The 25,868-nt window shown below is 45.3% G+C and overlaps 1 protein-coding gene across 4 annotated transcripts in view; it reads left to right on the top strand.

Annotated features, from left to right (window-relative positions):
- The window catches only part of PDE4D (phosphodiesterase 4D), a gene marked incomplete at its 5' end in the record, with an annotated part of 2,078,604 nt that overhangs the window by 1,027,663 nt on the left and 1,025,073 nt on the right, over positions 1–25,868 (top strand). Inside the window, one exon of one of the 4 annotated variants that reach the window (XM_082255261.1) lies at positions 1,565–1,869. The exons of the other annotated variants lie outside the window; for them this stretch is intronic. Coding sequence (XP_082111387.1) covers positions 1,565–1,869 — 305 coding nt within the window. Of the gene's footprint in view, positions 1–1,564; positions 1,870–25,868 lie in introns of those variants that run through there. 4 annotated transcript variants of the gene reach the window in all.

The raw sequence follows: 25,868 nt of genomic DNA, 5'->3' as shown, positions 1-25,868 counted from the left end.
CAATGTTGATGGTGAACAGATCAAAACACTGACAGAATCCATGGATGGCAGGCTTTTGAGTGTCCTTGCAAAGAAAGGTGGCTATATTGGTCACTGATTTTGTTTTTGTTTTGTTTTTGAATGTCAGAAATGTATATTTGTGAATGTTGAGATGTTCTATTGGTTTCACTGGTAAAAATAAATAATTGAAATGGGTATACTGTATATTTGATTTTTGTTAAGTTGCCTAATAATTATGCACAGTAATAGTCACCTGCACACACAGATATCCCCCTAAAATAGCTAAAACTAAAAACAAACTAAAAACTACTTCCAAAAATAGTCAGCTTTGATATTAATGAGTTTTTTGGGTTCATTGAGAACATGGTTGTTGTTCAATAATAAAATGAATCCTCAAAAATACTCATTTGCCTAATAATTCTGCACTCCCTGTATATAGAGGAGGGGTGTATATAGAGAAGGGTTGTATATAGGAGGGGTGTATAAAGAAGAGGGGTGTATATAGAGAAGGGATGTAAATAGGAGGAGTGTGTATATAGAGAAGGGGTGTATATAGGGGAGGGTGTATATAGAGGAGGTGTGCATATAAGAGGGGTGTATATAGAGAATGGGTGTATATAAGAGAGGATGTATATAGAGAAGGGGTGTGTATAGGATGGGTGTATATAAGAGAGGATGTATATAGAGAAGGGGTGTATATAGAGAATGGGTGTATATAAGAGAGGATGTATATAGAGAAGGGGTGTATACAGGAGGGTGTATATAAAGAAGGGGTGTATATAGAGGAGGGTATATATAGGAGGGGTGTATATAGAGAATGGGTGTATATAAAGGTGTATACAGGAGGGTGTATATAGAGATGGGGAGTATATAGAGGAGAGTATATATAGGAGGGTGTATATAGAGAAGAGGTGTATATAAAGGAGGGTATATATAGGAGGGGTGTATATAGAGAATGGGTGTATATAAGGATGTATACAGGAGGGTGTATATAGAGATGGGGAGTATATAGAGGAGAGTATATATAGGAGGGTGTATATAGAGAAGAGGTGTATATAAAGGAGGGTATATATAGGAGGGGTGTATATAGAGAATGGGTGTATATAAGGATGTATACAGGAGGGTGTATATAGAGATGGGGAGTATATAGAGGAGAGTATATATAGGAGGGTGTATATAGAGAAGAGGTGTATATAAAGGAGAGTATATATAGGAGGGTGTATATAGAGAAGAGGTGTATATAAAGGAGAGTATATATAGGAGGGTGTATATAGAGAAGAGGTGTATATATAGGAGGGTGTATATAGAGAAGAGGTGTATATAAAGGAGGGTATATATAGGAGGGGTGTATATAGAGATTGGGTGTATATAGAAGAGTCATGCAGTGTCGGCTCTCCTCCTCCCTCTCTCTCTCGGTACTGGCAGTGTGTGTAGAGTAGTTATAGGAGTCGGTAGGTGTCAGTGTGAGTTGCTCTCCTCCGGTGCTGGGTATGGCAGAGGTGGGATTGCAGTGATCGGTGTGGCGGAGACTTTGCAGTAAGTTGTGCGGTGGATAGGAGAGGAGATGGCTCAGCAGTCGCAGCAGTCGGCGCCCAGCTCGGACACCCTGGCGGTCCCGGAGGTGGAGAGCGGACACGGTGGTGGCGGTGGTGGTGGCGGCAGTAATCCGTACCTGAACGAGGATCTGGTGAAGACTCTGCGGGAGAACCTGTTGCAGCATGACAAATCCCGGACCCCAAGGAAGACTTCCACCGCCTCCCCCCGGCTCTCCCCCATCATCTCCCCCAGGAACTCTCCCCGGCTCCTCCGCAGGATGCTCATCAACAGTAACATCCCCAAACAGAGGAGGTTCACTGTGGCCCATACATGGTAAGAGGGGGGACAATGGGGGGCTGGAAATAGCCAGAACTCACCCCAATAATTATCTCCTATGTCAGGTGCTATGCTATGTGGGGGTGTATACTATATACATATATGGGTGAACTATAGACTAGTTAGGGGTGTATATTATATAGGGGTACAGATAATATAGGGGTGTGTATCGTATTGCAGTGCGGACTATAAAGGGGTTTATATACTATGGGGGTATATATCAGGTAAGGGTGGAACGCTTTTAGGGGTGTGTATTATATAGCAGTGCAGACTATATAGGGGTGCATACTATATAGATTTTATAGGGGTACATATAGGGGCATATATAATATTGGATGCATACTATATACGTGTACATATATTATAGGGGTTCATAATATATAGGGGTATATATATAAAATAGGGGTGCATTCTATATATGAATACATATCATATAGGGAGTATATATAATATACGGTTACATATAATATAGGATGGATACTACATAAAGGGATATATCATATGGGGGTGCATACTATAAAGGGATACATATTACATATAGGGGTGTATATAATATAGGGGTGCACACTATACTATACGTGTACATATAATATACAATGCATACTATTTTGGGGTATATATAATATAGCGGTGGCTGCTATGTAGGGGTATTTATTTTAGAGTGGTGTATATTATATAGAGGTACATATATGATGTATATAATATAGGGGTGCACACGCTATAAGTGTACATGTAATATAGGAGTTCATACTATATAGGGGTATAAATGAAATAGAGGTGCATTCTTTAAATGGGTACATATTATATAGGAAGTATATATAATATAATATAGAATGCATACTACATAGCGGTATAGATCATATGGGGGGATTATATAGGGGCACATACTATACAGGAGTATATATCATATAGGGGCATATAGTATATAGGGGTACACATTCTAAAGAGGCATATATTATATAGGGATACGTATAAAATAAAGGTGTATAGTATATAGGGGTACATTACATATTATATAGATATATAGGGGTGTATGTACTATACAGGTTTTATGCACAGTGCAGTAAACCCCAACAATCAGGAATCCTCATCTAAGGATGACCACACACGTACAGATATGACCATGTAATCGATCATTTTATGGGGGTAAAATTAGTGAATCAAATCTGTCATAGACGGCGCCCCCTCTGTTCCATTAGGAAGCTTTCAACCAATTGTGAGACTGGCCAGTAGATGAGCAGTGGTGGAATTTTCTCAGTCATTTCTGATTGAACACATATCTGTGTGTGTCAGACTATTGATGATAATACCAATCGAAATAATGATGGTTTTTCATAGATTGTATCTGCGTTTTAATCCATTCAATATATGTTGTGTTGTTATTTTAGTCGGTGATGAATCACTTAATCGCTCTTCCCTGATTGATCACACATTGATACCTGGACAGCTGTGGGAGGAGCTGGGTTGCTGTTGGCAACTGTATTTTGTACATGGCCGTTGCTTGTGTTGCTGGAATGAGAAGGGAGGAATATTCCCTTTAATATTGGAGGAGGATTTGGTAGTGTGTACAGTTCTGTCTGTCTGTCTTATAATACACCAGGCAGTGTGAAGGGTCCAAACCGCCAACAACCAGACATCCTGTTCTATCAGGACTGCAGTGCCCGCTGTACAGCTGGGTTGCCATTGGATACTGAATATTGTACATTGTCATTGCTCCTTCGGCTGATGTCAGATGAGCAGCTCTGCCGCTAGCTAATAGGCTGCTGACGTTTGTCACTAAAACTGCTATTGTCAGGATCACCAAGAGAGCCTGCTTGTCCCAATGGAATTTTCCCCCTGCAAGTGGAGCAGCCAGGTGTGGCCCCACGATGGAGATCCAGCAGCATGAAACCAGCAAAAGACCCCATGTGACATTGAGCAAACCTGGTAGTTAAGCGAAAAAAAAACTGACTTGATTCCCCCAATCCACACAACTCAATATGGATCCTCCCTGCTGAACTATTGTATTCTGACAGCGAGGAGACTTTCCTGCCCTCAGAATTGGGGATCAACCAATATCGTTTTTTCAGGGCCAATACCGATTTTCCGGCCACCCTTCAGCCAATATTAGGTGGCAATATTCTGCACATTTAAAGTTTTTTTTTTTTATTTTTACACTGTCCTTTTTTTAATTTTTTTTTTTTTTTATCACTTTTATTGCTTTCACAAGGAATGTAAAACCTCCCTTGTGACAGTAATAGGCCATGACAGGTACTCTTTATGGAGGGATCGGGGGTCTAAAATCCCCCAAATTCCTCCTATGCACTCAAAAGCATTCATAACGCTAAGTTTGGCTGTTTTGATTACGGTCTCTTTTTTTTTTTTTAATCTGGCGCCTTTTAAGGCTCCAGTACCAGGAAGTGATGTCATAACATCGCTTCCTGGTTTTTACATCGGAGACTCGATCAGAGCCGAATGCTGCTTTGTTCGGTGTGACAGGAGACCGGGTGAGCAACGGAAGCCGGCAGGAGGGGGGACATCCCCTCCCTCTCCTTGTAATGACAATCGAGCGGCTGCTCAGCTGCATCGATTGTCATTCCAAGAAAGCCAACTGTCCGCTCTAAACAACGGTCCCGAGGTGATGCCTGTAGCTGCGGGCATCACTCCGGTACAACCCCTTGAAACAATATCGGCAGGTTTTGTGGCCGATACTTTAAAAAAAAAAAAAAAAAAAAGGTAATATTGGCCCCACAGATAATCGGTCAATCCCTACTCAGAATACACTGATCAGCACTGCAGCATATCGCCAGCAGGGCTGATCAAACTGTGAAAATGCAGCAGGGTGGTTGTACAGAAGTTAATCAGTAAATTGTGTTCTGTGCAACCTCCGTGCCGATACATGAATCAAAATGTGGCCAGACGAGTTTTGAACCATGTATGGCCAGCTTAAAGTGTTATAAACCCACAACAGTCTGTGCTGTATATGCAGTAAAGCGTGCTTGTTACTCTCTCTGTGGAACCTAAGGGGTTAATCCTCTGCATTGTGTAAAAAGGCTGTTTGATTCTGTACGCATAGATCCTCTTCTTCTTGCATTGTCCCCATAACATGTTCAGAGAAGACAGAGTTACCGGAGTCAGGCTGCACATGCTCAGTTTGGTGTGTATTGCTAGAGTTTTTTTTTTGGGAGAGTGCATGTGATTAGCACAGTGCCAATCAGCACTGTCCAGACAAAGGGTCAGGGGTCCTGCATCCTGATAGGACAGCTCAGTGCAGTATGACAACTCCTCCGATAATCTTTAAGCAGACACTGCATAACTACAGGGGTTGCAGGGGTTGCAATTGCAACCGGGCCCCATGCTCCGGGAGGCCTGTGCGGCTCCCCTGTACACCTGGATAGGAGGGGCGGTGGGGGCAGCATGTAGAAAAATCACTGTCCTCCTTTTTCCTCCTGTAGCTGCAGGAGGAAAATGAAGGAGATTGGTTCCTCTGTATGCTGCCCCCGCCACTCCTCCTATCCAGTTCACTTGTGTTCTGCTGTCTCTGGGCCCCTGTGTGCTCCCCTGAACCCCCCCCCCCCCCCCACTGTGCTGCCGGCTGCTGCAGAGGATGTGTCACAATAGAGCACCAGGAAGGGGTCTGTAAATATGTAATTTACCGGCTCCTTCCTTTTCTGAATGGACAGAGTCATAGTCAGTCACATTGTCAAAAAATAAAATAAAAAGATAAAATAATACTTAATTATAATTAAGTATTTATAATTATAAAAAACATAATTAAAATTTCCAGGATCGCAAAGGTCACACTTGCGAACCGGCCCTGGCATTCCAAGTTGGCAGGAAGGGGGCCCACTGCAGAACTTGTGAAAGGGTCCCGCTGCTGGACCGTAATAAAGGGCCCCACAACGAGAGTAAAGGGCCCCAGGATCAGTGGGAAGAGCCCCAGGCTTGAAGAGAAGAGCCCCGGCCAGGGGCCCGGGGGGCTCTTCATGGTTTCTTGCATCGGGGCCCTGAAGGTTCTAGTTACGCATCTGGTATGACTTCAGTCCTGCCTAGGCACAGACTCTCTTCTGCAATAAAGTATCTGCCTGCTTCTTTTTTTTTTTTTTCTTTAGTTCTGCCTTATTAAAGTGGTTGTACATAGAGATACACAGAGATGGAACAAATCCTTCTACATAAGTTGTACTTGTTTATTTGCAATCTTCTTTTCTCTACACCTGTTCAAAGGGCTGAATTCATACAGCTTTTTTGGGCTGTCTGAAAAAAAAAGGAGCGGAGAGCTAAAGTCCCACTCTGAGGAGCCCCCCCATCTTACACAGCACAGAAGAACAGAGCTGAGGCTGTCAATCACAGGCCTTAGGCTCCCTCCCCATCACCATTTTTCTCTTTTTTTGTGTCAGGACTCAGGAAAACTTGTCAGAAGTGATTCATGCTGATGGCAGAGGAACGAAATGGCATGCAGAAATGACGCTGGTGCCCCATTAACACTTGAGCGTTTTGTAGCTTCAAGCTCAAAAATGCTCTTTAACCCTCACCTATTGTTTTCAATAGCCATTGTTGACATCTGAGCGTCCTGTCGCTTGCAGCAAACAGTAACAAAGTACAAAAAAGAGCTACCTTTTTGGCAGAATTGAGCGTTTTTGTCCCCATAGGCCCAACGGAGTCCGTTCTGCTCAGCGGGGGATTGATCTGCTGATCCCCGCTGAGCAGGCGGATGACAGCTCGGTCTCCGCTCTGTGTGCAGAGATGGAGGTGTCAGATCCCTGCTCTCCTCTATGGGAAGATCGGATGATAACGGACTGCCTGTCCGTTCTCCTCTGATCCCATCCGATCCTCCAGACATATGGAAAATAGGGTTTCCACCCGTCTGGATTTCACAGATCGGATCGGATAGCAGCGGGTGTCAGCGGAGATGTCTCCACTGACATCCGCTACTCCATAGCGCTGCATGGGGCATCCGATCAGGTCCGTCTAAAAAACTGACAGGCGGATCGGATCAGAAAGCCCGTGTGAAAGGGGCCTTAGACTTCAATTTAAACACCTGAAAAGCATGTCCTGAGCTTTTTTTAAGTGTTTTTTTTCAAGAATTTTCTGTTCAAGCAGCAGCTCTCCGCCCCGTTTTCAGCATCACTCTGCACCTTTTCGTTGAAAAATGCCTGACAAAAGCTGCAAAAAACGGGCAATTTTGCTCCAAAATAAAGTTGGAAAATGTGACGATTCGTTATGAATATAGCCTCAGTGCTCCTATTTGAGGCAAATACACACTACAGAAGAATATGCTTTGTTCATATTTCATGTCTGAGGTTTACAACCACTTTAAATTGGGGACTAAAGGCGGAAGAAAAAAAATAAAAATATAAGCAGGCGGGCATTTTATTGCAGAAGAGACATGCAATGTCTCATCTGCAATAAAAAATGAACCTACCCGCCTGCTAGCTTACCTCTGCAGAATGTACATTGAGCTGCGCATGCACAGCTCAGTTTACATTCCTTGCATGGTGCCTGTGTGCCAGGATGAATGACTTCCCAGCCATGATTATAGTGGTTGTAACCCCTTAGATATACCCAGTGAAGTGATGATACACAGAGATGAAACAAAGCCTCCTATATAGGTCTTACTTGTTTATCCGCAGTCTTGTCTTCTCTACACTCCTTCAAAAGGGCAGAAAATATATTTTTTTTTGTTAGGAGCAGAGAGGAGGAGGGGAGGAGACTGCAGTTAGTGTGTAAGAGCTAATTGGAGGAAAGGAACACACCCCCTCCACACAGCAGAAGTACTGTGTTGTGAATAGACAAGCTAAATGCTAAGCTCCACCCCCCTTCCCTCCCTCCCAACACAAATTTATCTCATGTATGGGGAAAACTTCTCAGAAGTGACTCCTGCTGATAACAGAGGAACTAAGCACCAGAGAGATAAGGAAACACAGATTCCATGACTGAGGTTTACAACCATTTTAAGGTCTAACGGCTGAAACGCGTTGGAGGCAGAGCTTGGATATTTTTCACCTGAATTTAATAAAGCTACATGCATTTTTAGCCAATTTAGTGGTGCTCACCTTTTCTGAATGACATCCCATGCCAGCCAATCAAGAAGGCCCAAGACCAACTAGAACACATGTGTCAAACACAAGGTCCGCAGACCAAATCCGGCCCTCCAGGCCATTTTATGTGGCCCTCGCACCTCCAGCCCTCCTCCAGACCCTGTGCTTTCTGCTTTCCAGCAATGCCTCCAGCTTCTTCCCAGCAGCAGCACAAGGTAAGAGTGGTGCACTGTAATGTTAGGGAGGGTGGGGGGCAGTGGCGGCTGGTGCTCAAAATTTTTTGGGGGGGGGGGGGCGCAAAAAGAAAAATGTAATAGGTATTGCTTCGCTCCAAAAAACGCAGTAAAAAAATTGTATGACTTTGAAGCTGTGCCCCCTTCAATGCAATGAACACTGTGCTGTGCCCCCTTCAATGCAATAAACACTGTGCTGTGCCCCCTTCAATGCAATGAACACTGTGCTGTGCCCCCACAATGCAGAGTTCAGCGTGCATGCCCCTTTCAATGCAGAGCGCCACAGCATTGTCCCCCAATGATTGCAGAGTGCCCACAGCATTGTCCCCCAATGATTGCAGAGTGCCCACAGCATTGTCCCCCAATGATTGCAGAGTGCCCACAGCATTGTCCCCCAATGATTGCAGAGTGCCACAGAATTGTACCCCAATGATTGCAGAGTGCCACAGAATTGTACCCCAATGATTGCAGAGTGCCACAGAATTGTACCCCAATGATTGCAGAGTGCCACAGAATTGTACCCCAATGATTGCAGAGTGCCCACAGCATTGTATCCCAATGATTGCAGAGTGCCACAGAATTGTACCCCAATGATTGCAGAGTGCCCACAGCATTGTACCCCAATGATTGCAGAGTGCCCACAGAATTGTACCCCAATGATTGCAGAGTGCCCACAGAATTGTACCCCAATGATTGCAGAGTGCCCACAGAATTGTACCCCAATGATTGCAGAGTGCCCACAGCATTGTACCCCAATGATTGCAGAGTGCCCACAGCATTGTACCCCAATGATTGCAGAGTGCCCACAGCATTGTACCCCAATGATTGCAGAGTGCCCACAGCATTGTACCCCAATGATTGCAGAGTGCCCACAGCATTGTACCCCAATTATTGCAGAGTGCCCACAGCATTGTACCCCAATAAATGCAGAGTGCCCACAGCATTCTCCCCCAATCAATGCAGAGACCAGCGTGCGTGCTCCCTTCAATTTAATGCACTTACCTGGCGGCGGCGGCGGGTTCTTCCCTCCTCGATCCAGTCTGTCCTCTCTGCGGCGGCGGGAAGGTGAGCGGCTTCTCCCTCGTCCTCCGAGCGGCGGTGACGGTGAGTGACTGACTCACGCATCGGCACCGCCCCCATTGTGACGTCAGGGATCGGATGTCCTGGATGATGATTGGTCCAGGCTGGAGACTGGACCAATCACAGCCAGGATATCAGAAAGTGGGGGTGTCCAATCGCAAAGACTTGCGCTCGGGTTACGCCCCCAGAAGGCAGCCGATCGGTGCCTCTTCTAGGACGTAAACCCCCCCCCCCCCCTAGCCACCACTTCCATTATAGAGGCCGGCGAACCCAATTTTTTTTTGTAAAACTTTATTTGTTCGCCCCCTATGCACGGGCCACCACTGGTGGGGGGCTCAACCTCTGATGGTGGGGAGGCTCCTGACATCTTATGTAAGGGTATGGGATGCTCTGAACATCTATTCTTACAGATACAACCGTCCCTTTTGAGGGCAATCGTATTGCTGATTTGGCCCTCGAATAAATTGAGTTTGCCACCCCTGAACTAGAAGAAGCAGAAAAGAAGATGTTGGCAGCAGTGAGGGACCTTGCAGATGTCACACCATTGGAGCAGAGATATGTAGCCCCTGTTCACATCAGGCCATGTCAAATCGCATGCCAAATCAGAGCCTATTGCCGGCAACGGCACCATCCAAATCGGTGCGTCACCTCATCGATTCCCAAAAGTAATTCCAGCACTATTCTTGGCAACTTCCGGGCGATTTTGATAGACCTCTGTGCATGAACCCACACAGATATCTCTCAAATCGCCCCCGAAGTTGCACTGAAATGCCGGTTTGAAATCGCAAACCTGCATTCAGTGTGAACCTAGGCTCCTTTCCGTTTTAAATAAAGTGCTATTTTGTGACAGAGAATAAAGTTGAATAAGTAAATAAATAAATAGCGCAATGCATCATACTGCCCCTACACAACCTACAGCAGCGTGCGCACATTTCAGCATGCAGGCTGGTGGGAAGATAATACATATCTGTATCCTGCTCACATTACCGTGTCTCTGGGCTGATGATCCCTCTGCGTCTGACACTTCCCAGCGTGTGGGATGTCATGTCTCTCGCTGCGTTCTGCATTTCCATTCGCTGGCTCAGTGTCAGTACTGTGTACTGACAGCACACCTCCGGAGTAGGGCTGGGCGATATGGCTGAAAACTGTATCACGATATCAGTGTTTCATATCGGTCGATATCGATATATATTGATATTTTTTATTACCCATTTAAAATAAGGACCCTAGGGTGAGAATGCAGGGTGGCGGGCATGGTGCAGGAGAATGCAGGGTACTGGCATGGTGCAGGAGAATGCAGGGTGACTGGCATGGTGCAGGAGAATGCAGGGTGACTGGCATGGTGCAGGAGAATGCAGGGTGACTGGCATGGTGCAGGAGAATGCAGGGCACTGGCATGGTGCAGGAGAATGCAGGGCACTGGCATGGTGCAGGAGAATGCAGGGTGACTGGCATGGTGCAGGAGAATGCAGGGTGGCTGGCATGGTGCAGGAGAATGCAGGGTGGCTGGCATGGTGCAGGAGAATGCAGGGTGGCTGGCATGGTGCAGCAGAATGCAGGGTGACTGGCATGGTGCAGGAGAATGCAGGGTGACTGGCATGGTGCAGGAGAATGCAGGGTGGCTGGCATGGTGCAGGAGAATGCAGGGTGGCTGGCATGGTGCAGGAGAATGCATGGTGCAGGAGAATGCAGGGTGGCTGGCATGGTGCAGGAGAATGCAGGGTACTGGCATGGTGCAGAAGAATGCAGGGTGACTGGCATGGTGCAGGAGAATGCAGGGTACTGGCATGGTACAAGAGGATCCGTGGTTGTGGGCATACTACAGGAGATGCAGTGCTGTGGGCATGGTACAGGTAGACCATGCCCGCAGCCCTGCATAACGGCAGGTAGTGAAGCTGTTTCACTTACCTGTTCCAGAGGCGCCTTCGTTTTAAAAATGGCGCCGCCCGGCGCCGATACGTCATTGCGCACCCGCCGCCACCGCTCGTGTAATTTCGGCTATTCCCGGCCTCTCCCGAGCGGCGGCGGCGCGTGCGCAATGACGTGTTTGCGCCATTTTTAAAAGTTTAAACCCGTCGGAGCGGACTTTTCGATTTATCGTTCAAGTTTTCTTATTGCTATCGAGCACGGGACTATTGCGATACCTATCGGTATCGTTTTATCGCCCAGCCCTACTCCGGAGACCAGACACCATGTGATACGCAGATGGATCCTCAGCTAGCGGGATCTCACTTAGGCCGCTTTCACACATGTGGGATTTTTTTTTGCTGCAATTTTGACTGGACTTGAAGCATTGCCTATGTCTGTGGACCTCAAAACGCATCAAAGTCGGACCAAAGTAGTGCAGGGACTCCTTTGAGGGCATTGCTGGTTAAGTCGCACAAATATGAATGGTACTCAATAAAAATCATGGAGTATGACTTATGTCAAGTCGCACAAGTGTGAAAGGGGCCTTAGGCATCATTCACAGGTCCACAGCGGCCTGTACAGCGCAAAAGCGGTGTTTGTTTTTGTGTCTGGAGCTGCATGCAGTGTCAGTGAATGGCGGTACAGACTTACCCGCACAGGTACGGGTGCGCAGTCCCCCCCCCCCCCCCCATTGCAGGCAGTGCACAGAAAGTGATTTCCTATTGCAAGAAAAAGTCAATTCAATTTTATTGCATTAAAACATAGAAATGCTGCTGCGCTAGTTTAGAGCTTTAATATTTGTGTTGCTGTAATGTGTGTTTTTTTAGCAAATATAATTAGGATCTACGAACGTCGGAGAAGTGTTCGGTCCTCAGTTCTGTAACCTGGACTATGGGCAACAAAAATCAATCTAGTGCACATACCCGTACTACTTGTATCTTAACGATTCCATCTGTTGTTATAGAAACGCCACCTGAGACATCCTGGCAATTTGTGGGTCTGTGCATTGCGGTTGTCAGAACAACACCATAGTATGGAACATATTTCTGGAATCTGACCAGCGCTGACCTTGCTTAGAACTTTACTCCGGTCTGATTGCGATCTATAATATATATTTGTATATGATATGATTTATTACATTTGTAGCCGTCGCTTGATTGGTTAGCTCAGTCCAAGGAATTCCAAATTCATATTGATTGATTGTATTTTGGTGCCTTATTGCCCCTCCAGGTGCCACTGTCCTGATAGAATGGTTACATTCATTTACTATGTGTGGTTTGGAATTTGCCAGCAGTGGGCAGGTTTTGGTGCTGCGTTCAGGGCCGTTCGCCCACACGGATGTCATATTGGGAGCAGCAGCTGTGTCTGTACAGCCGCTGCACCCCAATAGACAGCAATGGGACTGCCAGCACAGGGATGAATGTAACACCGGTGCAGGTAAAACATGGGCCTGCATCTCCTGTGTGAATGAGGCCTTAAAGTGATTGTAAACAATCACCTTGAAAAATAAACCATTCCGTTTTAAATAGACATATATATATAACAAAATAAAAAAAAATATTTTTTTCCCCCCTTTTTTTAAAAGTGATCACATTCCTTCTGTTCTCAGCTGCATAAGAGTTGGGGGGGAGGGGGGGGACAACAGTGCACTAAGCTTCCCAGTGAATGGGTGTGCAGGAAGGGGGAGTGCCAGGACAAGTCTGATCATTGAAGGAGAGCAGGCTGAGTTCCCAGCATAGCTAGAGAACTGACCATAATGTGTTCTCCTGCTTAGTGTGGTCAGTTTTTTAATTAGAAAACTGAGACTGGCAGGAATGCCAGGGATTTCACACAAAGGAAGAGAACAGGATGCATTTTCATACAAGTACATGATACAGCAGGCACAGAAATATGAAATGCTGGGGTAACAAACGCCTCTTTTGGCGCTTTTCCACTGCATGGAACCATACCGGTTCGGCACGCTTTTGTGCTTTTCCACTGCTGGTACCGCATGGTATAGGGTCGGAACGGTTCGGTACGGTACGGTATAGGTTTGCTTTTCCACTGCATGGAACCGAACGGTACGGTACGGCTCTGAAAAAACAGTAGCTACTCGATTGTGGTTCCAACAGGTACCAAACTGGCACCATATCCCACAATCCTTTGCATGCAGTCACTACTAGCCACTGATTGGTCAGAGAATCACACCCACCCCGTTGTTATCCCACCCACTTAACTTTAGTACTACTTTAGTGGAAAAGCAAACCTATACCGTACCGTACCGAACCGTTCCGACACTATACCATGCGGTACCAGCAGTGGAAAAGCAAACCGGGCCAAGCAGGGCCGAGTAGAGCCGAGCTGGTACGAGCCGGTACTTGCAGTAGAAAAGTGCCATTTAAGAGCCGGTTCACATTAGCGTGACACGACTTACTACTTCGGGGGCGACTTGTGCATTACATTGCACCACGACTTCAGAACGACTTGCAGGGACACATAATGGAAGTCGCTCCGAGGTCGCCCCGAAGTAGTACAGTCCCCTTTTTCTAAGGAGGAGCGACTTGTGTCGCTCCTATTAGAACGGGTCCTGTAGCGGTCAAGTTTCCTGACAAGTCGCGCTAATGTGAACCGGCTCTAAGTCTGTTGTTTATCAACAGAACAATTTGTCTAGCAGAAGTAGCAGTTAGAGGGTTGGGGAAAACCCTCCAGTCAAAAAAAAAGTTTTCCCATGCAGTAGAGCTGTGTCTGCGTTGTACAGGTTCTTTGCTCGTTTTTGTCTAAGGGGAGGAGAAAGGTGATTTACTTAGTCCTCTGATCCTCCAACACAAGACCAGCCCGGTACCCCTGTGCTCCAGTGGTCTTGAGTTCTGTTCTATTCATGACATCTTCAAGCCCAGAGCAATCTCCATAGACCAGGACAAGTCCACTGCTGGGCGGGGGGGGGGGGGGGTGCCTTTTTCCGGTGTATTGAAGGATCAGGTGAGTACAAGCTTTTTCCTCACCCGTACATAAAATGATCAGCTGACATGTGTAGCGTGAGCACAGTCCCACTGCATGGGAACACTTTTGTTTTTTAACACTGACAGGGGTGCTTACAATGTTTGGCTTTTATGTAAAACCTTTATCCCAAAAGGAACAAAACGGTTTGCTGTAATTGCTCATAAAGTGTTAGCCGGAGTTTGGCTTCCGTTTGGAAGGGTATCTAAATCTGCTAGTACATCTAGCACTCTCCTTTCTCCCAGGCTGACATTGCTGCTGTCCAAAGGTGTCTCTGTTGCTCCTCCATTCAGAGTGTAGGCACTCTAATACAGGAGGTTTGTTACTGGCTGGATCACCAAGTGAAAACAGAGGGAAGAATTGAAAAGCTGCAATATATAACATTTTTAGGTTTTGGGCTTACTACTGCTATAAATTCCCCTAAGGCTGTGTTCATACTAGTCTGTACAGTAAAATGTAGTGTTTTATCGTGTGGTCTTGTGTCATTGCCGGTGCCCTGCCGAAAACTCCAACCTGACCAAATCTCCAACCACATTATTTCCGGTGAGGGTACACTGAGAATAATTGGAGATTTCAAGCAATTGGTGTTTTCACACAACACCGGCAGCCTATACACCCGAGTACATGGTATAATTAGTGCAGATTCTTACTCCGCCCGGTAGTAACCAAAAACATGACTGCCTCGAAGGTGGCGACAACTACCCGGCGGAGTAAGAATCTGCACTAATTATACCATGTACTTGGGTGTATAGGCTGCCGGTGTTGTGTGAGAACACCGAGTGCTCAAAATTTCCAATTATTCCCAGTGTACCCTCACTGGAAATAACATGGTTGGAGATTTCGGCAGGTTGGAGTTTTCGGCAGTACGCTGGCTCCCGCAGGGAGTGGCCTGAGCTCTCAAATCTGCGCATTGCACGGTTTGTTTTTTTCAGCTTTATTGGAAGTGGGTTGCTTTGCGGTGACGTGGTGCCATAGAGTATGGAATGCAAAAGCGTAGACCTGCTGCATTTTTCCGCACTGTGCTGCATATCACACCGGCATTGCAGTGTGAAGGGGGCACACAGAAATCAATTGCTTTCCATGTGCTGTAGTAGTGACCTGCAATTAACCAGTGCAGAAAAACATTATCCATCACCAAACATATCACCGGTCATTGGGGTTGATTTACTGAAACTGGAGACTGCAAAATCGGTGCAGCTCTGCATAGAAACCATTCAGCTTCCAGGTCATTTTATCAATGCTAAACTGAACAAGCTGAAGTTAGAAGCTGATTGGCTACCATGCATAGGTGCACCAGATTTTGCACTCTCTAGTTTTAATAAATGAACCAGGCCAGGACAAGGGGTGGGCAGGAGGGACAGCTGTCCTAGGTGCAATGGTTTATTGCAGGGATGGGGGCACCTTGACCCTAACCCTAAGGGTGCTGGATGACCTTGTCCCGGCACTGAAATCAACCCCACAGTGTGAAGAAGCCCCATGTCCTTAGGCTAAAATGTGTCCCTGCAACACAACAAGCACAAAAATAGTGACCACACTCCGATATAAATAGAAGCATCGAAGTTTTGACTTGACACAACACAGAACAGGTACATAGGTTGACGCGTTTCATGACACTATGATCGCTTACTCATAACCAGTAAACTTTAATGCTTCTATTTATATCGGAGTGCGGTCACTATTTTTGTGCTTTGAGTGTTGCCTGGATTGCGTATCCGACTCGCACCAGATCTACACTCTCACCTGAGCGGCTTGTCAGTGTTGGACTTTTGTAAAATGTGTCCCTAAGGCCCCTTTCACACGTCGACGGAACGGAGCCGTTCTGCTCAGCGGGGGAATCGATCCGCCAATCCCTGCTGAGCAGGCGGATGACATTTCCGTCTTCGCTCTGTGTGCGGAGAGGGTGGGGTCAGATCCCCGCTGTCCTCTATGGGGGAATCGGATGAGAACGGACTGCCTGTCCTTCTCATCCGATCCGCCAGACAGATGGAAAATAGGAGTTCCATCCGTCCAGATTTATCGGATCGGATGTCAGCGGACATGTCTCCGCTGACATCCACTGCCCCATAGAGATGCATGGGGCATCCGTTCAGATCCGCCTGAAAAACTGACAGGCGGATCTAAACGGTCCGCATGTGTGAAAGGGGCCTAACACTCAGCTGTATCCCTTCTGAATTTTTAAAGTGTTCCTAAACCCTCCATGTAGAAAACAAATGAACGCACCTGGATACCTTACATCGCCATGTTTGTGCAGTCCCCACAGTACAATCTGCCTTTCATAGTCTGGTGTGTGGATTCCTGCCTGGCTACTTTGCCTTGCAGGGTCTCCCTGGAGCCACCGGCAGGGACTGAACCTACAAGCACACAGGGTGCCATACCCAGGGGACAGTATGGACAATGCTCTGGTGCTGTGTGCAGCCAATGCATTTGGAGCGCACTGCTCTGAAAATTACATGCGATGTCTGTGCGATGCAAATTCAGCCATACAGATTGTTTGACTGAATTCGCATCGGATTCAGACAGAACACGCACAGGACCCTTTTTTGGGTCCACAGCAGAATCTGATCGCATAGTGGTTCAATGCGATCCGATTCATGTCCGAACTGACAGTTTTCACTGCGATATTCGAAACTTATCTGGGGGTGTTGTTAACTTTGTATTAACACCCCCAGCAATTCGCATATGGCAGTGTGAACTGCCTGCGATTTGAATGCGATGCGTGAACTCGCAGTGGATTCGCAAGGTTCCCGCTTCGCATATATGTGAACCGAGCCTCAATGTCCTTGATTCTTACAGAGCCGTTTTCAGCTCACTTACAAGCTGTCAAAAAAAAAAAAAAAAAGCCTTTGGCAAATGTTTATCAACATTGTTACACTGCTAGATAACTATAAACACAATGTTTTACAATGTATCATTTCCTTCTTTTGATCAAAGGAATGAATTTCCGTCTGTCAAGCGAGGGCTGTTTAACCACTTAAAGACCAAACCTTTTTCTAACACGTGTTGCTTACAAGTTAAAATCAGTACTTTTTGCTAAAAAATTACTTAGCACCCCATAACATGAATTCTATTTTTTTAGCAGAGTCCCTGGAGAATAAAATAACGATCATTGCAATCTTATATGTAACACTGTATTTGCGCAGAAGTCTTTCAAATGCAGTTTTTTGGGAAAAAATACAGTTTAATTTAAAAATTAAATAAACAGTAAAGTTAGCCCACTTTTTTTTGTATAGTGTAAAAGATGTTACGCAGAGAATCGTGATCTTTATTCTAAGCAAAAAAAAAAAAAAAAACGTTATTCTAATTTTTTCCAGAATCGTGCCTTCATACTAACTATAATTTAAGAATCTGGAACATAAGAAGGAAAATATTGCTAATTTAGCTACTGTTTGGGTGGAGCTATGTCAATGTCTTAAAATAGAACTTATAGAGCTTTTACTGCAATATGTACCCGCAATCTGAAGATTTCCTCTGCATTTTTTTTTTCTGCCACTAGCTGTCCCCAGTCTGACAGGCGGCATCATTCAAACCACTTACTTTGAGCCCAAGTCGTCCTGGACCCTCTGCAGCCTGTGACTGAGCAGTAAGAGGAGAGAAGAGAAGCAGTACAGCAATCAGATCATCTCTGTCACTCTGCTTTCTCCTCCTGTCAGCATATGAACTATAAACATATTAGTTTCTGTGAATGGAGGAGTTGGACCTTTTCATCCCTCCATCCTCCATTCATAGATGACTTTTCATTCATTAAAGCTTTAGTACAGCTTTTATGAATAGAAGATGGGGATGGAGGGTTGGCACTCTTGATGGGTGCCTGTCACAGAACCCTTTGCTCTATTAACCCCCACCGCACTGGAAGATGATGGCAGTGGGGGTAGGGGAGTTTGGAGAAGGAAGATTTTTACTAAAGCCTGCTGTCGGCTGAAAACAAGTCCATAGGAGAAGCATAGCCAAAATAGCTTTGGCCATACTTCTCCTAAAAGTTGGCTATGTACCCTCATGCCACACATACTCCGCCATAGCCTGCTGAACTTGGACAAGGACATATACCCTTATTACGACTCCTACTCTAGGTATAAGGATGTAGGGACCTGACGGTCTTATTCTCAATAGAAGCCTGACATACTGTCTCCTTAAATCCCCGGAGTACATGTATGTCCTTCCACTAGCCGCCTTTTTTATTAGCCATTGCCTAGCCCATGCAGTTTGCCCTCATCCCTCTACGGTATTCAATTTATGTACCAACATTGATCCAACTTTTTAGTCTCCCATGTCCGCTGGTGAGAAATTTTTAGGCTGAACTGCAGAGGTATTTCATGAATGTTGTTCTAAGAGCGCATATATACTGTACATTCTGTCCTCCTGAAGAAGCGGATGTTTTACCGTGAAACATGTAGAGGAATATAAGCCCACGTCAAATTTCGCATACGGTTTTGATAAAAAGGTACTCATTTGTATTAGTGTTAATGTACTGATGTTGGATGACCAGTCTATTTTAATATTGTAATATGCCGTACTCAATAAATACTAGGAATCGACCGATTATCGGCACCACCAATATATCGGGGGCCGATGTGCACTTTCCCCGATATATTGGAATCGGCCCCTGAGGTTACCGATATTGCCGATATTTCAGGAAAGTGCTGTACCGGAGTGATGCCTGCAGCTAGAGGCATCACCCCGGTACCGGCGTCCATAGCCGATGGTTGGCTGTCTTGTAATGACAACCGATGTGGCTGAGAAGCCACTCGGCAGTCATTACAAGGAGCGGGAGGGACGTCCCACTGGGAGACCCAGGCATCCTACCTGCACGGCCGCCAAACAGAAGACCCGATCAAAGCCGCATTCGGCTCTGATCAGGTCTCCATGTAAAAAACCCGCAAGTGATGATGACATTACTTCCGGGTACTCGGCACCACATTCAAAAAACTTACAGCATTCAAAACAGCCAAACTTGGGCGTTTTGAATGCTTTTCAGTCCTGAGGAAGGGTTTTGGGGTCTTTTAGACCCCCCAGATCCCTCCACAAGGAGTACCTGGAAAAAAAAATGTAAAAAAAATATTTTTTACATGTCCGAAAATATCGGCCGATACCGATATCCGATGACCAAAGTATCGGCATTAAAAAAACGATATTGGTCGATCACTAATATATATTTTTAACTTTATGTGACTATTGTTGAATCAGGGTACCGCCAAGTCCAACTATCAACCCCTATTCCCTTTGTAGAGACTGTTTTGGAGACATTTTCCTTCCCCTAATTTTTTTCCCTTCCCCCTTTTTTTGAAGTATACGCTATATCGGATGTTGGTACCTTTTAATCTCCTTATCTATCTCAGGCTTGTATCTATAGGTAGTCAAATCTGAATGATCCAGGCTTTGTATACCTCTATGGAAATTCCAGAATATACAGTAAATGGAACTATGTCTATAAGCGCATACATTTGTGGTTGTCATGCCTGTTTATGATGACTTTTACTAGAGGCAAAAAATTAAATTAAAAAAGCAAGCAGGCAGATGTACTTTGTTCATCATACATCTATTCTAGTTCTTCACATATAATGGGAATTCAGCTTTCACCTCCCATGAATTGGACTTCTCTCTCCCACACAATACATTGAAATGCTTTTTTCCCTCTAATGCAAACACTATATAGCGTTTGTGTATTCAGCTTGTTCCCAGGCATATGGCGTCTGTGACATTCATAAGTGGAAGCAGCATGAAGTGTCTCAGTGGACCATCAAAGAACTGATACTGTCCAAACATGGCCATGGCTAATGAGGGAGTCATTTACAGATTTATTTATTAACGCTAATATTCCCAGACAGACCAATACATTTTCCAGATGATTCTTAGGTGGCCCTCCTAGATTTTGTGAAGAATGGTGCTTGCATACTGTATATTATATTATATATAATAGTGTAAGACAGTAGACCTGTGTCATTTGCAAGCAGCAGAGTTATAACTCCAGTCTGCTGTAAAAGTAGAATATTGATTTAGTAAAAATATTGATATACCTAAAGGGATTGTAGTGTTGAGCGAACACGGACTGTATTATTCGTGTTCGTACCGAATAATTGGATTTTTTTTACCCGAACACGGACACGGACACTTTACTGTATGTTCGGGTAAAAATCCGTGTTCGGTCGTTTTATTTCCGGGTTTTGCATGCTTTGGCGCTCTTTTCATGGCGGGCTTTCAACAGCCAATCAACAATCGTTTAACTGGTGTGCCTTAAGCCATCCCAGCCATGCCTGCAAATGTCTTAGTAGCTGTGATTGGCCGTCTGAAGCATGTGACCAAGTCTTTATAAGTTCGAGGCAGCCGCCGCAGCAGCGTCATTCTGCTGCTTAGCTAAGGGACAGGGCACACATCAATGTGCTGGCTGCTGATTAGGGAAAGATAGGCAGGAAAAAACCATTTGTGTCCGGATAGAATTGAGGGACAGGTCGGAGTGTTTAGGCAGGGCGAGTTGTAGGCATTTTAGGGATAGAGTCTGCTGAATTATAGGGTCAGTGTCTTCTACAAACTACAATCGATATTGCTGTGTGGGGGGTGGGGTCTGCACTCAATCCTGATCTACGATCTCTTCTCAATCCTGTTAGGGACAGAGTCTGCTGAATTTTAGGGAAACTGTGTTCTACAAACTACAATCGATATTGCTGTGTGGTGTGGGATTGGAGATAGGCAGGTGTCAGTGATCCACATCCATTTTTCTGTGTGTGAGCTGCAGTGAACACAATCTTTTTGGGCTGCAGTGAACACAATCTTTTTGGGCTGCAGTGAACACAATCTTTTTGGGCTGCAGTGAACACAATCTTTTTGGGGTGCAGTGAACAAAATCTTTTTGGGGTGCAGTGAACACAATCCTTTTTGGTGTGCAGTGAACACAATCTTTGTGGGGTGCAGTGAACAAAATCCTTTGTGGGGTGCAGTGAACACAATCTTTTTGGGGTGCAGTGAACAAAATCCTTTTTGGGGTGCAGTGAACAACATCCTTTTTGGGGTGCAGTGAACACAATCTTTTTGGGGTGCAGTGAACAAAATCCTTTGTGGGGTGCAGTGAACACAATCTTTTTGGGGTGCAGTGAACACAATCTTTTTGGGGTGGAGTGAACAACATCCTTTTTGGGGTGCAGTGAACAAAATCCTTTTTGGGGTGCAGTGAACAAAATCATTTTTGGGGTGCAGTGAACACAATCTTTTTGGGGTGCAGTGAACACAATCTTTGTGGGGTGCAGTGAACACAATCTTTTTGGGGTGGAGTGAACAACATCCTTTTTGGGGTGCAGTGAACAACATCCTTTTTGGGGTGCAGTGAACACAATCTTTTTGGGGTGCAGTGAACACAATCTTTGTGGGGTACAGTGAACAGAATCTTTGTGGGGTGCAGTGAACACAATCTTTGGGGGGTACAGTGAACACAATCTTTTTGGGGTGCAGTGAACACAATCTTTGTGGGGTGCAGTGAACACAATCTTTTTGGGGTGGAGTGAACAAAATCATTTTTGGGGTGCAGTGAACAACATCCTTTTTGGGGTGCAGTGATCAAAATCCTTTTTGGGGTGCAGTGAACACAATCTTTTTGGGGTGCAGTGAACAAAATCCTTTGTGGGGTGCAGTGAACAGAATCTTTGTGGGGTGCAGTGAACACAATCTTTGGGGGGGTACAGTGAACACAATCTTTTTGGGGTGCAGTGAACACAATCTTTGTGGGGTACAGTGAACAGAATCTTTGTGGGGTGCAGTGAACACAATCTTTGGGGGGTACAGTGAACACAATCTTTTTGGGGTGCAGTGAACACAATCTTTGGGGGGTACAGTGAACACAATCTTTTTGGGGTGCAGTGAACACAATCTTTGTGGGGTGCAGTGAACACAATCTTTGGGGGGGTACAGTGAACACAATCTTTTTGGGGTGCAGTGAACAACATCCTTTTAGGGTGCAGTGAACACAATCTTTGTGGGGTGCAGTGAACAACATCCTTTTAGGGTGCAGTGAACACAATCTTTGTGGGGTACAGTGAACAGAATCTTTGTGGGGTGCACTGAACACAATCTTTGGGGGGTACAGTGAACACAATCTTTGTGAGGTGCAGTGAACACAATCTTTGTGGGGTGCAGTGAACACAATCATTGTGGGGTGCAGTGAACTCAATCTTTGTGGGGTACAGTGAACACAATCTCATACTTCTGAAGATTTGAGGGTGCTGCCTGTTCCATACTCCCCCTACTCCTCATCTAGCCTTTTAGGGGTACAAACAATAGTAATTGGGGCCTAGTGTGGTTGTGTACGTGTGATATACATACACTTTTTTTGGATCATATTTTCTATTCCGCTATTTAATCAAAAACCTTTGGGGATCAGTTAAATTGGGGGATAGTCTGTGTTGGTACGTGTGAGAGAGATCCACCTTTCCAAGTTGTTGGGGTTCATCTCATACTTCTGAAGGTTTGAGGGTGCTGCCTGTTCCATACTCCCCCTACTCCTAGCCTTTTAGGGGTACAAACAATAGTAATTGGGGCCTAGTGTGGTTGTGTACGTGTGATATACATACACTTTTTTTGGATCATATTTTCTATTCCGCTATTTAATCAAAAACCTTTGGGGATCAGTTAAATTGGGGGATAGTCTGTGTTGGTACGTGTGAGAGAGATCCACCTTTCCAAGTTGTTGGGGTTCATCTCATACTTCTGAAGGTTTGAGGGTGCTGCCTGTTCCATACCCCCCCTACTCCTCATCTAGCCTTTTAGGGGTACAAACAATAGTAATTGGGGCCCAGTGTGGTTGTGTACGTGTGATATACATACACTTTTTTTGGATCATATTTTCTATTCCGCTATTTAATCAAAAACCTTTGGGGATCAGTTAAATTGGGGGATAGTCTGTGTTGGTACGTGTGAGAGAGATCCACCTTTCCAAGTTGTTGGGGTTCATCTCATACTTCTGAAGGTTTGAGGGTGCTGCCTGTTCCATACCCCCCCTACTCCTCATCTAGCCTTTTAGGGGTACAAACAATAGTAATTGGGGCCTAGTGTGGTTGTGTACGTGTGATATACATACACTTTTTTTGGATCATATTTTCTATTCCGCTATTTAATCAAAAACCTTTGGGGATCAGTTAAATTGGGGGATAGTCTGTGTTGGTACGTGTGAGAGAGATCCACCTTTCCAAGTTTTTGGGGTTCATCTCATACTTCTGAAGATTTGAGGGTGCTGCCTGTTCCATACCCCCCCTACTCCTCATCTAGCCTTTTAGGGGTACAAACAATAGTAATTGGGGCCTAGTGTGGTTGTGTACGTGTGATATACATACACTTTTTTTGGATCATATTTTCTATTCCGCTATTTAATCAAAAACCTTTGGGGATCAGTTAAATTGGGGGATAGTCTGTGTTGGTACGTGTGAGAGAGATCCACCTTTCCAAGTTGTTGGGGTTCATCTCATACTTCTGAAGGTTTGAGGGTGCTGCCTGTTCCATACTCCCCCTACTCCTCATCTAGCCTTTTAGGGGTACAAACAATAGTAATTGGGGCCTAGTGTGGTTGTGTACGTGTGATATACATACACTTTTTTTGGATCATATTTTCTATTCCGCTATTTAATCAAAAACCTTTGGGGATCAGTTAAATTGGGGGATAGTCTGTGTTGGTACGTGTGAGAGAGATCCACCTTTCCAAGTTGTTGGGGTTCATCTCATACTTCTGAAGGTTTGAGGGTGCTGCCTGTTCCATACCCCCCCTACTCCTCATCTAGCCTTTTAGGGGTACAAACAATAGTAATTGGGGCCTAGTGTGGTTGTGTACGTGTGATATACATACACTTTTTTTGGATCATATTTTCTATTCCGCTATTTAATCAAAAACCTTTGGGGATCAGTTAAATTGGGGGATAGTCTGTGTTGGTACGTGTGAGAGAGATCCACCTTTCCAAGTTGTTGGGGTTCATCTCATACTTCTGAAGGTTTGAGGGTGCTGCCTGTTCCATACCCCCCCTACTCCTCATCTAGCCTTTTAGGGGTACAAACAATAGTAATTGGGGCCTAGTGTGGTTGTGTACGTGTGATATACATACACTTTTTTTGGATCATATTTTCTATTCCGCTATTTAATCAAAAACCTTTGGGGATCAGTTAAATTGGGGGATAGTCTGTGTTGGTACGTGTGAGAGAGATCCACCTTTCCAAGTTGTTGGGGTTCATCTCATACTTCTGAAGGTTTGAGGGTGCTGCCTGTTCCATACCCCCCCTACTCCTCATCTAGCCTTTTAGGGGTACAAACAATAGTAATTGGGGCCTAGTGTGGTTGTGTACGTGTGATATACATACACTTTTTTTGGATCATATTTTCTATTCCGCTATTTAATCAAAAACCTTTGGGGATCAGTTAAATTGGGGGATAGTCTGTGTTGGTACGTGTGAGAGAGATCCACCTTTCCAAGTTGTTGGGGTTCATCTCATACTTCTGAAGGTTTGAGGGTGCTGCCTGTTCCATACTCCCCCTACTCCTAGCCTTTTAGGGGTACAAACAATAGTAATTGGGGCCTAGTGTGGTTGTGTACGTGTGATATACATACACTTTTTTTGGATCATATTTTCTATTCCGCTATTTAATCAAAAACCTTTGGGGATCAGTTAAATTGGGGGATAGTCTGTGTTGGTACGTGTGAGAGAGATCCACCTTTCCAAGTTGTTGGGGTTCATCTCATACTTCTGAAGGTTTGAGGGTGCTGCCTGTTCCATACCCCCCCTACTCCTCATCTAGCCTTTTAGGGGTACAAACAATAGTAATTGGGGCCTAGTGTGGTTGTGTACGTGTGATATACATACACTTTTTTTGGATCATATTTTCTATTCCGCTATTTAATCAAAAACCTTTGGGGATCAGTTAAATTGGGGGATAGTCTGTGTTGGTACGTGTGAGAGAGATCCACCTTTCCAAGTTGTTGGGGTTCATCTCATACTTCTGAAGGTTTGAGGGTGCTGCCTGTTCCATACCCCCCCTACTCCTCATCTAGCCTTTTAGGGGTACAAACAATAGTAATTGGGGCCTAGTGTGGTTGTGTACGTGTGATATACATACACTTTTTTTGGATCATATTTTCTATTCCGCTATTTAATCAAAAACCTTTGGGGATCAGTTAAATTGGGGGATAGTCTGTGTTGGTACGTGTGAGAGAGATCCACCTTTCCAAGTTGTTGGGGTTCATCTCATACTTCTGAAGGTTTGAGGGTGCTGCCTGTTCCATACTCCCCCTACTCCTCATCTAGCCTTTTAGGGGTACAAACAATAGTAATTGGGGCCCAGTGTGGTTGTGTACGTGTGATATACATACACTTTTTTTGGATCATATTTTCTATTCCGCTATTTAATTTAACTGGGCCTCCATGCGAGACCTGTGTGCCTTGTTGCGCTGTTTTGAGTACTCCACCAACATGGCCAGTGGCAATGACGCCGTTCTCAGCTTAACTATCCCACTTCTATGCCTCCTTGAAAAAACAATTCGGGCGATGATGGAAGAGGATGTGGCACAGGATGAGGAGGAGGAGGAGGATGAAGAGGTAACATTTCCAAGGCTTTCAGGGCAGTCATTCGCAAGGGGCTCCGAGGGTGGGTTCCTGCACACGCAAACGCCAGGGACGCAATTGTCCAGCAGGGGCACAGTTCTGGAGGATGAGGAGGATGAGGAGGAGGAGGAGCTGGAGGAGGAGATGGAACCATGTTCACAGCAGGGTGGCACCCAGGCCAGCTCATGGCCATCACTGGTGCGTGGCTGGGGGGATACAG

The sequence above is a fragment of the Pelophylax lessonae genome, assembly GCF_965119305.1.
Source record: "Pelophylax lessonae genome assembly, chromosome: 1".
Lineage (NCBI taxonomy): Eukaryota > Metazoa > Chordata > Amphibia > Anura > Ranidae > Pelophylax > Pelophylax lessonae.
Note: the sequence above shows the minus strand (reverse complement) of the source record. Positions and strands in the feature narration are given on the sequence as shown.